At 43.5% G+C, this 16,271-nt stretch overlaps 1 protein-coding gene across 1 annotated transcript; it reads left to right on the top strand.

The window, feature by feature from the left end:
• The first annotated feature begins 275 nt into the window (after positions 1–275).
• On the top strand, positions 276–5,344 carry ubb (ubiquitin B). The gene is made up of 2 exons (XM_059973780.1): positions 276–389; positions 2,929–5,344. The coding sequence occupies exon 2, from the start codon at positions 2,935–2,937 to the stop codon at positions 5,218–5,220; it is 2,286 nt and encodes a 761-aa protein (XP_059829763.1). The 5' UTR covers positions 276–389; positions 2,929–2,934; the 3' UTR covers positions 5,221–5,344.
• The last annotated feature ends 10,927 nt before the right edge of the window (positions 5,345–16,271 follow it).

Below are 16,271 nucleotides of genomic sequence, written 5' to 3' on the forward strand. Positions count from 1 at the left end.
AACTATGATCTATGATGATTGTACACGTACCATACCTCCACCAATCACAAACTCGAATGAGACTTCATCCAATCACCGTCAAAGCGGGGACAAAGCAGTGCGGTTACGCACCACTTACATTGAAAAAAATCAATGCGCGAAACATTATTACAATTAAGAGAACGAATTTGAGATTTAATTATATTTTATCATAAAAATAAATATTTCTGAATTGTGAAACATTTCGTTCAAAAATATTAAGTGAATTTTCACGAAAACAGATCGAGGGACTACATAGAGTGCGGAGGAACCAGGCGAGAAGTAAAACGGTTCCTGCTTATAAAAGACGTGGGTTCGACGCAGTCGGAATGCCATCGCTGAGAAACGACCGGGGTGACTGAAGGAAAGAGGTAAGGGGTAAAAGCTGGTAACTACAGCGGGAGCGTGGGAGGAAGAGAATGTGAGCAATCAGGAGAGAGCGCGGCTTGGCTGAAGCTGGGTCTGGAAAGGGTGAATGATTGCGCCCATGGGCAGCGGTGAGATGAGATAAAACCATGGAGTGGAATGTATGAGCGCTGGTGTTTGGGTCGCGCAGGTTACGGGCCGGGAACTAGAGAATAGGTGAGGGCTTGCGAAGAGAGGCATTGAGGGTTTGGGAAAAGACTACGGGCTGGAGCGCGGACTATGGAGCCAGTAGCGTCTGAGGAGCCGTGCTGAGGGAAGGTTGTGATAGGAGAGGACGAGGTTGAAGAAGGGACTGTAAAGTTGAGTGTGCGGGGGCGCACTAAAAGACGGGGCCAGTGACTAGTTTGGTGAGATTAGGGGGCAGTGAATAAATAAGGAAGGAATGTGAAATAGATGGTAGGGCTCTGGGGCCTGAGTAGGTGAGTGTGGGGGAAGGTCAGAGGGAGCAGGAGTATAGAGATAAAATGTGGATTCGGAGTTAAGACGACTGTTAAACACTGGGGAGTAGGACTGAGGAGAGTGGCTGCTCTACACTTTGCTAGGTTGGTGAACAAGCATCTGGAGGGTGCTGAGTCTTGCAGAAATTTGTTAGACTGGTGAATGTATATCTGTAATTAGGGGATTGAGTTCAAGAGCAATGAGGTTGCAGCTCTATAAAAACACTAGATTACAGTTCTGTTCACCTTATAGGAAAGATGTGAAGGCATTAGCAAAGATGCAGAAATTACTTGTATGCTCTCTGGATGAGAGAGCATGTCGTGAGAGAAGATTGAGTGATCTAGAACTTCATTCTTTGCAGCAAATGACGGGGAGACGTGGAATAGATAAGTGGTATTGGTAGTGGACAACCAGTGACTTTTTCCTAGGGTGGAAATGGCTAATGAGAAGGCATAATATTCAAGTTAATTGCAGAAAATATAGATGAGATGTTGAGGTACAAGAGCCTCAGAACTTGCACCACTAAGTTCAAGAACAGTTACTACTCCACAACTATCAGGCTCTTGAGGAGATAACTACACTCAGCTGTCTGTCCATTGAGATGTTCTTCCAACCAATGATCTTACTTCAAGGACTCTTTATCTTATTTCATTTTCTTGTTTATTGCTATTTATACTTGCATTGGCACAGTTTGTTTTCTAGATAGATAGATACTTGAATTTCCCCTTGGGGATGAATAAATGTTTTTCCAGTGTCCCATACACTTATTGTAGCAAAACTAATTACATACAGTATTTAACTCAGTATAAATATGATATGCATCTAAAATCACCCTCCCAAAAAGCATTAATAGCTTTTAAAAAGTTCTTATAGTTTTTAAAGTGCATTGAGTGGTAACTTAAGCTCAGTCCTAACCCCGGCACTTTAACATGTCTTGCTCCGGTGGTTGAATTGTAGAGCCGAATGGCGTTGGGGAGTAATGATCTCTTCATCCTGTCTGAGGAGCATTGCATTGACAACAACCTGCCGCTGAAGCTGCTTCTGTCTCTGGATGGTGCTGTGCAGAGTATGTTCAGGGTTTTCCATGATTGACTGTAGCCTACTCAGCACCCTCCGCTCTGTCACCGATGTCATACACTCCAGTTCTGTGCCCACGACAGAGCCCGCCTTCCTTACCAGCTTATTAAGACGTGAGGCGGCCCTCTTCTTAATGCTGCCTCCCCAGCACACCACCACAAAGAAGAGGGCGCTGTCCACAACTGACCGATAGAACATCTTCAGCATCTCACTACAAACATTGAATGATGCCAGCCTTCTGAGGAAGTACAGTCGACTCTGTGCTTTCCTGTGCTTTTCTACACTGTAATTGATCTTTCATTGATCCTGTTAATTACTATTCTATAGATTTGCTGAGTATGCCCACAGGAATGAATCTGAAGGTTGTATAGGGTGGTGTACTTTGCTATTTTGAGCTTTGGATTTACTTTGAAATAGGATATTTAACACAATGGTGGGTGTGGAAAATGCTGCCAGGGATGATGGTAGAGGCTAATGCATTAGGGCCAATTAAGAAAATTTGGGGAAACTGTATGGATGAAAAAGATGGAATGTTGCAAGGGAGTGAAGGACTAGATTAATCTTGGAAGTAGGTTAAAAGGTTGAGCTGAAGGTGGACAAGTGACTGAACAAACATATCAGATGATGGGTGTAGATTAAGTAGGCAGCAGACTTTTATCCCAGGGCAGGAATTATGAATATGGTGGTGGTTGGGGGTGGTGTATAAATTTGGGATGAATTGGGATTGTCATGTTTTGTATATAGTGCTAAGTCAATGCAACATACTGCTGGGGTGGTAGTCAAGGAAGATAAATTTGTAACATTAAAGACTTTTGGGTGCATGAATGAAAAAATGTCAGTGAAAACTATACTGATCCTGGAGCAGATTAAAAGGTCAGTACAACATTATGGGCTGAAAGGTCTATTTTCTCTTTTTGCTGGGGTTTAAAAAAGCTTAATTACTAAAACTGGCTGTATATTGTAATTCAGTTCAAAATGCAGATCTTTGTGAAGACCCTGACTGGGAAGACCATAACCCTAGAGGTGGAGCCAAGTGACACCATAGAGAATGTCAAGGCCAAAATTCAGGACAAGGAAGGTATACCTCCAGACCAACAACGCCTGATCTTTGCTGGGAAGCAGCTGGAAGATGGGCGAACCCTTTCTGACTACAACATTCAGAAAGAATCAACTCTGCACCTGGTGTTGAGACTGCGTGGTGGAATGCAGATCTTTGTGAAGACCCTGACTGGGAAGACCATAACTCTAGAGGTGGAGCCAAGTGACACCATAGAGAATGTCAAGGCCAAAATTCAGGACAAGGAAGGTATACCTCCAGACCAACAACGCCTGATCTTTGCTGGGAAGCAGCTGGAAGATGGGCGAACCCTTTCTGACTACAACATTCAGAAAGAATCAACTCTGCACCTGGTGTTGAGACTGCGTGGTGGAATGCAGATCTTTGTGAAGACCCTGACTGGGAAGACCATAACCCTAGAGGTGGAGCCAAGTGACACCATAGAGAATGTCAAGGCCAAAATTCAGGACAAGGAAGGTATACCTCCAGACCAACAACGCCTGATCTTTGCTGGGAAGCAGCTGGAAGATGGGCGAACCCTTTCTGACTACAACATTCAGAAAGAATCAACTCTGCACCTGGTGTTGAGACTGCGTGGTGGAATGCAGATCTTTGTGAAGACCCTGACTGGGAAGACCATAACTCTAGAGGTGGAGCCAAGTGACACCATAGAGAATGTCAAGGCCAAAATTCAGGACAAGGAAGGTATACCTCCAGACCAACAACGCCTGATCTTTGCTGGGAAGCAGCTGGAAGATGGGCGAACCCTTTCTGACTACAACATTCAGAAAGAATCAACTCTGCACCTGGTGTTGAGACTGCGTGGTGGAATGCAGATCTTTGTGAAGACCCTGACTGGGAAGACCATAACCCTAGAAGTGGAGCCAAGTGACACCATAGAGAATGTCAAGGCCAAAATTCAGGACAAGGAAGGTATACCTCCAGACCAACAACGCCTGATCTTTGCTGGGAAGCAGCTGGAAGATGGGCGAACCCTTTCTGACTACAACATTCAGAAAGAATCAACTCTGCACCTGGTGTTGAGACTGCGTGGTGGAATGCAGATCTTTGTGAAGACCCTGACTGGGAAGACCATAACCCTAGAGGTGGAGCCAAGTGACACCATAGAGAATGTCAAGGCCAAAATTCAGGACAAGGAAGGTATACCTCCAGACCAACAACGCCTGATCTTTGCTGGGAAGCAGCTGGAAGATGGGCGAACCCTTTCTGACTACAACATTCAGAAAGAATCAACTCTGCATCTGGTGTTGAGACTGCGTGGTGGAATGCAGATCTTTGTGAAGACCTTGACTGGGAAGACCATAACCCTAGAGGTGGAGCCAAGTGACACCATAGAGAATGTCAAGGCCAAAATTCAGGACAAGGAAGGTATACCTCCAGACCAACAACGCCTGATCTTTGCTGGGAAGCAGCTGGAAGATGGGCGAACCCTTTCTGACTACAACATTCAGAAAGAATCAACTCTGCACCTGGTGTTGAGACTGCGTGGTGGAATGCAGATCTTTGTGAAGACCCTGACTGGGAAGACCATAACCCTAGAAGTGGAGCCAAGTGACACCATAGAGAATGTCAAGGCCAAAATTCAGGACAAGGAAGGTATACCTCCAGACCAACAACGCCTGATCTTTGCTGGGAAGCAGCTGGAAGATGGGCGAACCCTTTCTGACTACAACATTCAGAAAGAATCAACTCTGCACCTGGTGTTGAGACTGCGTGGTGGAATGCAGATCTTTGTGAAGACCCTGACTGGGAAGACCATAACCCTAGAGGTGGAGCCAAGTGACACCATAGAGAATGTCAAGGCCAAAATTCAGGACAAGGAAGGTATACCTCCAGACCAACAACGCCTGATCTTTGCTGGGAAGCAGCTGGAAGATGGGCGAACCCTTTCTGACTACAACATTCAGAAAGAATCAACTCTGCACCTGGTGTTGAGACTGCGTGGTGGAATGCAGATCTTTGTGAAGACCCTGACTGGGAAGACCATAACCCTAGAGGTGGAGCCAAGTGACACCATAGAGAATGTCAAGGCCAAAATTCAGGACAAGGAAGGTATACCTCCAGACCAACAACGCCTGATCTTTGCTGGGAAGCAGCTGGAAGATGGGCGAACCCTTTCTGACTACAACATTCAGAAAGAATCAACTCTGCATCTGGTGTTGAGACTGCGTGGTGGGCTTTAAATTGGACTGGGCCTTAATCAGTTTCAATTGCATTGTAATTTTTAATGCATTCTGTTTTTTTTTGTAATGATCAAACAGGTCTTGAGTATATAAAGCATGTAGATAATAAAGATTTTGTCAAATATCTTGTTTATTGATTGGTACCTTTTTTGTAAACTTATTGTAGCTTGGTTGTTTCCTATTGTGGGTTTTTGGTCATGGCCTTTTTGGGGGGGGGGGGTCTGTAAGGAAAGTTGAGATTTCTGGGTATAGTATTTAGTACAGAGGGGAGATGGAAGAAATGCCAGGTGCTGGAGTCTGTACCAGAATAAAATGCTGGGAGAACACATCAGGTTGCCTAACAAAGGAATGGTTTTTATGGTTTGGACATAATGGGCATAAGAACTATCCAAGATCTTCTGGAAGGTTAAGCAAAGCATCCAGCAAGAACGAAGAGCTTGTGGTGATGGGATACCTATTCCACAGCATCTTACACAAAGGTGTTAAACTTTTCAGAATGGAAACTGATTTTTGGCTAGCTAAACTCAATGACTCTTTACGTTCCCTTCAACTAGATTCTATCACATGACAATGGCAATATCCATTTTTTATCTACATTTCATACCTTTGTGGGAGGGACCTGAAAGGCTGTGCAGCAATAATGAACTTTATTTTTAACTAGCAATGTAGTGAAGTGGTAAGCTCAAGGGAGATCATGGAATTTTGAAGTATCCAGCTATACTTTCAAATTACATAGATTGGATTTGCAGTCCATGGAGCACAAGAAGATGGTCAATATTATAAGCATATGAACAGGCCTTTTGGCCAACCTGATCCTCATCTACCTGCACTTGGATCATATTCCTTCAAACCCAGTCTCACCCAACCGGAGGTCAAATATCATGAATTCATCTGTCCTGTCTACAGTATATACTTTATTCAATAGAGTGCAAAGGAACTGAGATCTTAAAATCCTGACCTAAGACCATAAGATATAGCAGCAGTATTACACCATTTGGCCTATTTGCCTGTTTCTCACTTAAGCCTTCATGGCTTGACTAATCAAAAATCTATCAACCTCAACCTTAATTTTGTTGTCCACTGTACTCAAACCTGTATCAATCCTAATCCAATCTTGCTGCTTTATTAACTGAGGTGAGCTATCAATGTATAGAACTGTGCTTACAATGCTGTGTTGTGTATGCTCACCATATCCATAAACACTGAACTCTACATTTATTGATGATCACTTTATTGTCCAGACTGATCTTATTTGACTTTTCCCTACAACTGAACTTGGTGAGGTCCAGTTTAACAGCATTGTGTGTATATTGGCCATCATAAATTGAAGTACCAAGTGCTGGGTTTGGGATGTTGAAGTTGTATAAGATGCAGGTGAGGCTTGATTTGGGTGCAGTTTTAGTTACCTATCTACAGGAAAGTATATCTCTCAGGTTTGGCCAGTGATGTTAATCTAGGGAAGACTGTCTCTGGCCCCACCAAATGTGTGAAATCTAAGGTGCAAAACCCCTTGTTTGTGGATGCTGTGTAATCTGTTCCCCTGTTACAAATCAGTACCATGAAATCTTGATCCATGATTTCAATCACTGATTCTTTGATGTTCTCACATCCTGCAAGAATTGAAGATCGCCTGTCTACAGACCACACAAGCTGTTGACTCCAACGCCAGCTGTCCTGAATGGCTCCAGACTGCGATCCCTGCTGCTGATCTCAACAGTCCAGAGCGCAGACAAAGCACAGACTCCTCTACCATCAATGCAGGTTGACAAAGTGCCAATTGCATAATTCAGACTTCCATAATTCCATAATTCAGACCTGACTTCCAGACCAGGTCTTCACGTGTTGGTGCTGCAATCCCTGTCTTCTTCCCCCCCCCCCCCCCATTCCATAATCCTGTATCCCTCAGGTCCCACTGACAGCTCCTGGGTCTTTGGAGTCTCCATCTTCCTCTCACCCCACCATCCCTGAACACCCCAAACCTCCTTTCTCCTAAGATAACTCCCCCCCACCGACCCCAGCTCTCATCCATGCCAGGTTTTCACCATTTCCTCCGACCTTCCCCTCTCTCAGACAGAACATTCTGTCCTCAGTAAGGGCTATTCTTTTGTGCCCACAACTCAGTGAGATCAGTGACCTTTTCATACCTGAATGCCAACAGGACATTAACCCTAATGTGAGACTTTAACACTCCTCTCTCCTATTCCAACCTTACTTCTTCTGAATGCTTGGCTCTCCACTCCCTCCACACTACTCCTAACCTCAGCATCAAACTCGCAGATAAGGGAAGTGCTATAGTAGTCTGGGGAACTGATCTCTACCTTGCTGAAGCTCGCTCTTGCCCTTCAAACAAGACCCCATTAAGAAACACCAGGCCATTGTCTCCCACACCATCACTAACCTCATTGATTCTGGAGATCTCCCATCCACTACCACCAACCTCATAGTTCCCACACCCTGCATCTCCTACCTAAAATCCACAAACCTGCTTTTCCAGGTAGGCCCATTGTTTCATCTTGTTCCTGCCCCACTGTACTCATATCTGCATACCTCAACTCTGTTTTATTCCCCCAGTTTAGTCCCTTTCCACCTACATCTGTGACATTTCACATGCTCTTCCCTGGCCCCCATCATCATATTAACTATGGATGTCCAGTCCCTGATCACCCCTAACCCAACAGGAAGGCCTCAAAGCTCTCCGTTTCTTTCTGGACACTAGACCCAACCAGTTTCTCTCCTCCACCTAGCAGAACTTATCCTCACTCTAAATAACTTCTCCTTGGGGTTCTCCAACTTCCTTCAAACAAAAGGGGCAGTCCTTGGCACTCAAATGGGTCCCAGCTATGCCTGTCTGTTGGCTATGTGGAACAGTCTAGGTTGCAAGCCTACATTGGTAACCATCCTGCACTTTTCCTACGCTACACCAATGACTGCAATGAGACTGCTTCCTGCACCCAGTGATTTCATCCATTTTGCCTCCAACTTCCACCCGGCCCTCAAATTCACCTGGTCCATTTCCGGTATGTCCCTTTCCTTTCTCAATCTCACTATCTCTATCTCCAGAAACAGCTTATGCACTGCTGTATTATAAACCAAAGGACTCTCACAGCTACCTGGACTATACCTTGTCCCAGCCTGCTACTTGTAAAAATGCCATCCCCTTCTCTCAATTCCTCCGAGGCTTTTCATTCTAGAATGAAGGAGATGTCCCTTTCTCCACCATCAATGCTGCCCTCAACCGCATCTCTTCCATTTCACCCACATCTGTTCTTACCCCATCCTCCCACCATGCTACCAGGGATAGTTCCTCTTGTCCTCACCTACCACCTCACCAGCTTCTGAGTCCAGCACATAATTCTCCAAAACTTCTACCACCTCCAAATGGACCCCAACACTAAACATTCCCCCCCCCCCAACTTTCTGCTTTCTTCAGGGATCACTCCCTATGCAACTCCCTTGTCCATTCATCCCTTCCCAATGATCTCCTCCTGGGCACCTATCCTTGCAAGTGGAACAAGTGCTAAACCTCCCTCACTATCATTCAGGGCCACAAACAGTCCTTCCAGGTGAGGCAACACTTCACCTGTGAGTCTGTTGGGTCATATACTGTGCTCAGAACTCCCAGTGTGGCCTCTTGTACATTGGTGAGACCAGACTTAGATTGGGAGACCGCTTTGCTGAGCACCTACACTCCAGTCACCAGAAAAAATAGGATCTCCCAGCGGCCACCCATTTTAATTTCACTTCCCATTCCCATTCTAATATGGGTCTATCTGTTACAATGAGACCACATTCAGGTTGGAGGAACAACACCTTATATTCTTTCTGGGTGACTCCAGCCTGATGACATGAACATCAATTTCTCAAACGTCTGGGAATGGCTCCTCACCCACTTCACCAGACCCCATCCCCCTATCCCTGACTCACCTTATCTCCTTAACCGCCCATTGCCTCATTCTGTTGCTCCTTCCCCCTTTTTTTCTTCCATGACTTCCTGTCCTCCCCTATTAGATTCCCCCTTCTCCAGCCTTTATCTCTTTCGCCAATCAACTTCCCAGCTCTTTGCTTCATCACTCCCCTTCCAAGTTTCACCTATCACCTGGCACTTCTCTCCCTCCCTCCACCTTTCAAATCTACTCCTCAGTTTTTTTTTCCTCCAGTCCTGCCAAACGGTTTTAGTCCAAAACATCAACTGTACTTTTTTCCATAGATGCTGCCTGGCCTGTTGAGTTCCTCCAGTATTTTCTGCATTGTTGAATTCAATTGGCATCTTCATCCTGAATGCTAAGCGGCTTGACCGACTACACACCCATGTAGGAACTTGTCAAAAGGCCTCGCTGAAATCTATAAGACCATAAGACATAGGAGCAGAATTAGGCCATTTGGCCCATCGAGTCTGCTCCACCATTCAATCATAGTTGATGATTTTTCTATCTCCTCCTCAACCCTAGTTCCCGGCCTTCTCCTTGTAACCTTTGATTCCATGTCCAATCAAGAACCTATCAATCTCATCCTGAAATACATCCAAAGTCCTGGCCTCCACAACCACATGTGGCAACAAATTCCACAAATTCACCACCCTTTGGCTAAAGAAATTTCTCCACATCTGTTTTGAAAGGGGGCCCCTCTACCCTGAGGCTGTGCCCTCTTTTCCTAGACCCTCCCATCATGGGAAACATCCTTTCCACATCTACTCTGTCTAGGCCTTTCAATGACTTCAATGAGATCCCCCCTCATCCTTCTGAATTCTAGCAAGTACAGAGCCATCAAATGTTCCTCATATGATAACCCTTTTCATTCCTGGAATCATCTTGTATTTTAGACCTCTTGAAATGAGTGCTAACATGGCATTTGCCTTCCTCACCACCGACTCAACCTGCATGTTAACCTTCAAGGGATTCTGCACAAGGACTCCCAAGTCCCTCTGCATTTCAGATTCCTGGATTTTCTCCCCATTTAGAAAATCACCTGTGCATTTATTTCCACTACCAAAGTGCATGACCATGCATTTTCCAACATTGTATTTCATTTGTTACTTTCTTGCCCGATCGCCTAACTTAAGTCCTTCCGCATCCTATCTGTTTCCTCAGCACTACCTGCCCCTTCACCAACCTTTGCATCACCTGCAAATTTGTCATCTATTCTGTCATCTAAATCATATATATACAGCATAAAGAGTAGTCCCAACACCACTAGTCACTGGCAGCCAACCAGAAAAGGATCCTTTTATTCCCACACACTGCCTCCTACCAATCAGCCAATGCCCTAACCATGTTAGTAACTTTCCTGTAATACCACTGAGCTCTTAACTTGGTAAGCAGCCTCATATGTGGCACCTTGTCAAAGGCCTTCTGAAAGTCCAAACACACAACATCCACTCCATCTCCTCAAAGAATTCCAACAGGTTTGTCGGGCATGATTTTCCCTGAAGGAAACCTTGCTGACTTTGTCTTATCACCCTTATCACCTCACCCTTAACAACTGACTCCAACATCTTCCTAACCACAGAGGTCAGGCTAATTGGTCTATAATTTCCCTTCTGCTGCCTTCCTCCTTTTTTAAAGAGTGGAGTAACATTTGCAATTTTCCAGTCCTCTGGCAGCATGCCAGAGTCCAATGATTTTTGAAAGATCATTTCTAATGCAACCACAATCTCTAATGCTACCTCTTTCAGAACCCTAGGATACAGTTAGTCTAGTCTGGGCAATTTGTGTACCTTTAGGACTTTCAGCTTTTTGGGCACTTTCTCTCTTGTAACAGTAACTGCACCTGCTTCTCTTCCTTCACAGACTACATCAGGCATACTGCTAGTGTCTTCCAAAGTGAAGACTGATGCAAAATACTCATTTAGTTCATTTGCCATCTCCTTGTTCCCTGTTACTTTTCCTGCCTCATTTTCTGGCGGTCCTATGTCCACTCTCATTTCTCTTTTATTTTTAACATACTTGAAGAAACTTGTACTATCCACTTTGATATTATTTGGTAACTTGATTCCACATTTCATCTTTTCCCTTCAAATGACTTTTTTAGTTGCTCTCTGTAGAAACTTCCCAATCCTATATAACCATATAATAATCACAGCACGGAAACAGGCCATCTCGGCCCTCCTAGTCCGTGCCGAACTCTTAATCTCACCTAGTCCCACCTACCCGCACTCAGCCCATAACCCTCCACTCCTTTCCTGTCCATATACCTATCCAATTTTACCTTAAATGACACAACTGAACTGGCCTCTACTACTTCTACAAGAAGGTCATTCCACACAGCTATCACTCTCTGAGCAAAGAAATACCCCCTCGTGTTTCCCTTAAACTTCTGCCCCCTAACTCTCAAATCATGTCCTCTCGTTTGAATCTCCCCTACTCTCAATGGAAACAGCCTATTCACGTCAACTCTATCTATCCCTCTCAAAATTTTAAATACCTCGATCAAATCCCCCCTCAACCTTCTACGCTCCAATGAATAGAGACCTAACTTGTTCAACCTTTCTCTGTAACTTAAGTGCTGAAACCCAGGTAACATCCTAGTAAATCGTCTCTGCACTCTCTCTCATTTATTGATAACTTTCCTATAATTTGGTGACCAGAACTGTACACAATATGGTATTCCAAATTTGACCATACCAATGCCTTGTACAATTTTAACATTACATCCCAACTTCTGTACTCAATGCTTTGATTTATAAAGGCCAGCGTTCCAAAAGCCTTCTTCACCACCCTAACTACATGAGACTCCACCTTCAGGGAACTATGCACTGTTATTCCTAGATCTCTGTTCCTCTGCATTCCTCAATGCCCTACCATTTACCCTGTATGTTCTATTTGGATTATTCCTGCCAAAATATAGAACCCCACACTTCTCAGCATTAAACTCCATCTGCCAACGTTCAGCCCATTCTTCTAACCGGCATAAATCTCCCTGCAAGCTTTGAAAACCCACCTCATTATCCACAACACCTCCTACCTTAGTATCATCGGCATACTTACTAATCCAATTTACCACCTCATCATCCAGATCATTTATGTATATTACAAACAACATTGGGCCCAAAACAGATCCCTGAGGCACCCCGCTAGTCACCGGCCTCCATCCCGATAAACAATTATCCACCACTACTCTCTGGCATCTCCCATCTAGCCACTGTTGAATCCATTTTATTACTCCAGCATTAATACCTAACGACTGAACCTTCTTAACTAACCTTCCATGTGTAACTTTGTCAAAGGCTTTGCTGAAGTCCATATAGACTACATCCACTGCCTTACCCTCGTCAACATTCCTCATAACTTCTTCAAAAAATTCAATAAGGTTTGTCAAACATGACCTTCCACGCACAAATCCATGCTGGCTACTCCTAATCAGATCCTGTCTATCCAGATAATTATTAATACTATCTCTAAGAATACTTTCCATTAATTTACCCACCACTGATGTCAAACTGACAGGTCTATAATTGCTAGGCTTACTTCTAGAACCCTTTTTAAACAATGGAACCACATGAGCAATACGCCAATCCTCCGGCACAATCCCTGTTTCTAATGACATCTTAAAGATCTCCATCAGAGCTCCTGCTATCTCTACACAAACTTCCCTCAAGGTCCTGGGGAATATCCTGTCAGGACCCGGAGATTTATCCACTTTTAAATTTCTTAAAAGCGCCAGTACTTCCACCTCTTTAATTGTCATAGGTTCCATAACTTCCTTACTTGTTTCCCACACCTTACACAATTCAATATCCTTCTCCTTAGTGAATATCGAAGAGAAGAAATCGTTCAAAATCTCTCCCATCTCCCTCAGCTCCACACATAGCTGACCACTCTGATTCTCTAAGGGGCCAATTTTATCCCTCACTATCCTCTTGCTTTTAATATAACTGTAGAAACCTTTCGGATTTACTTTCACCTTATTTGCCAAACCAACCTAGTATCTTCTTTTAGCTTTTCTAATCTCTTTCTTAAGATTTCTTTTACATTCTTTATATTCCTCGAGCAATTCCTTTACTCCATGCTGCCTATATCTATTGTAGACATCCCTCTTTTCCCGAACCAAATTTCTAATATCCCTTGAAAACCATGGTGCTTTCAAACCTTTAACCTATCCTTTCAACCTAATCCTCTATCTTCCCATTAATTTTTGCTTTGTTGTATGCCCTTTCTTTTGCTTTTATAATGGCTTTGACTTACCTTGTCAGCTACGGTTGTACTATTTTACCATTTGAGTATTTCTTCATTTTTGGAATACACATGTCCTGCACCTTCCTCTTTTTTCCCCATAAACACATGACAATGCTGCTCTGCTGACATACCTGCCAACAGCTCCTTCCAGTTTACTTTGGCTAACTCATCTCTCATACCACTGTAATTTCCCTTGCTCCACTGAAATACTGCTACCTCAGACTTTACTTTCTCCCTATCAAATTTCAAGTTGAGCACATTCATATTGTGATCACTGGGTCCTAAGGGTTCTTTTACCTTAAGCTCACTAATCGCCTCAGGTTCATTACATAACATCCAATCCAGTGTAGCTGATCCCCTAGTAGGCTCAACGATGAACTGTTCTAAAAAGATATCTCTTAGGCATTCAATAAACTCACTCTCTTGAGATCCATTATCAACCTGATCCTCCCAATAGACCTGCATGTTAAAATCTCTCATAACTACCATATCATTGCCCTTTTTGACTTGCCTTTTCTATTTCCTGTTGTAACCTGTGGTCCACCTCCAAGTCACTGTTGGGAGGCCTGTATATAACTGCCATCAATGTCCTTTAACCCTCACAGTTTCTGATCTCCACCCGCAAGGATTCAACATCTTCCAATCCTATGTTACATCTTTCTACTGATCTGATGCCATTCTTCACTAGTAGAGCCACACCACCCTCTCTGACTACTTTCCTATCCCACCAATATAATATGTAACCTTGGACATTCAGTTCGCAACCAGAACTATCCTTCAGCCACGATTCAGTCCATGAGATAACACTCACTATCTTTCATCAGCCTTCTTGTACCTTGAAAAATTCTAGTATTGGTTTTCTATTTAACCCTTACCCCATTCACCTTCCAATCCTCAAGTCCTCTCATTTTAGTCTCCTTACCCTCACCCCTCCTCCCCCATCTTTGTCTCCACATCACTCCTGCTTCCACACAGACCCACACACAGTTCACCCACAGGTTTCCCTGCTTTGGTTAAGGTTCCATCTGCCATTCACCTCTCCTCTAATATTTTCCATTATCACTGCTTTTAGTTATACTTTTTCTGGCATCAGTAGGCTTCATGTTCCTTCGTTGTTTCCTTCCAGCAACAGTCTCCAACCTTCATACTCTCCTCCCCTCACCTTACAAGATCTGGCTGTTTTTTGTCTGCCTCCATTGATCATTCACCTGCCATGATCTCTCAACTCCACCCCTGTTTCCCTCCCTGACCTGGCAGTACCTGCTATGATATTACACCCTCCTTAGTCCAACAATAACTCTGGAAATTTTTCTCGTCACTCCCTTCTCTTTATACCAGCCATCTCGCCTTTCCACTCAGTCCTGGTGCATGGTTGTTGGTTGCTCCAGATTCTGACATTTGCAATTGTTTGATTTCATTTTCTATTTTCTATTAATCCTTGTTTACAAGTTCTAAATTCTTCCCAATCCTTGGGTTCCTGCTCTTTTTGGAATGCTCTAAGCACCTCCTTCAAACTGTCTCTATTCTAACTTGTTGGTGACTCAATATCTAGAACAGAAGAGAAACACCCAGACTCTGAGCTGTTCTGCCAATCAATGGTTAATTTGAATTTCAATTTAATTCATAAAGTCCTTTTCTGCTTTTCCTACATCTCAAATTAATGAATGTTTTGAGCGGATAAAATAGTGATTTTGTGGATTACACTGTTGCCCATTTGCTGAGCAAGATGTTTCAGAGCATGTAAGTGTTTGAGAACACTCCTTCTTGTGATAGATGGGCTCTGTATCGTGCTTGCACAGCTCTTTGGATGGAATTGGTCAGCTTTCTTAATAATTCACATCTTCTTGGTTTAGGGATTCTATGAAGTTCATCATGATCCAGGAAGTGTCCAAATAGCTGCAGCTGTCCGTAAGAGAAAAAATAGTTTAGTTCCTGAGGGGTGGCAACATTTAAGTACAATATTCCAATATTCACTGCATTCTTGCTTGGGTGAAGACATTATCTTAATTTGTACTTTGGAAACACAAGATTTTGCAGATGCTGGAAATCATAAGCAATATGCACAATCTAATGGAGGAAGTCAGCAAGTCGGGCAAAATGTATGGATAGAAATGAACAACTAATGTTTTGGGCCAAGATCAGCACCCTGTGGCTCCTGATGAAGGATCTTGGCTCTCCAGCCTGAGCTATTGAGTTCCTCCAGCATTTTGTACATGTTGTTGAACTTGTAACTCACTTGAATTTTCATCTTTATTACTTGCAGTTTGCCATATTTGCATTTACCACTTTACAAACCAATATGAAGTTAATAGTTATAAAAATGGGAAATAGAGGGTAGCATAGCTGTGCTGTGACTTCATGGCTCCAGATAACCAGGGTCATCCCTGACCTTGGTTTTTGACTGTGCAGAGTATTACTGTTCTCTTTGACCTCATAAGTTTCCTCTGCAGTGACCAATTTCCTTTCTCACCTCAAGTATGTGCTGACAGGTTCACTGACTTCTGTAAATTCCCCTTTATTATAGGGAAGTGGTTAAAATAATCAGAAGAATTGATGGGCATGTGAGAGAATAGGTTATAGGGGTACAGTGAAATAGAGGGGAATGGGACTGATATAATTGATTCCTGGAAACTAGCATGGGCTGAATGGCTACCCTCCGTGATCTACTAAATTAAGTTTTTAGAACATTGTACAGTATAGCATGGAAACAGGACCATTGGCTCACACTGTTGCCTTGAATTAATTAAGCTAATGACACTTAATTAAACTAACCCCTTCTGTCTGCACATGCTCTATATTCCTCCATTCTCTGCATGTTCATGTACCTAAATAACAGCATCTTAAAACACGTCTATGGTATCTGCCTGGCACTGCATTCCA

This window comes from Hypanus sabinus, chromosome 6 (assembly GCF_030144855.1).
Source record: "Hypanus sabinus isolate sHypSab1 chromosome 6, sHypSab1.hap1, whole genome shotgun sequence".
Taxonomy (NCBI): domain Eukaryota; kingdom Metazoa; phylum Chordata; class Chondrichthyes; order Myliobatiformes; family Dasyatidae; genus Hypanus; species Hypanus sabinus.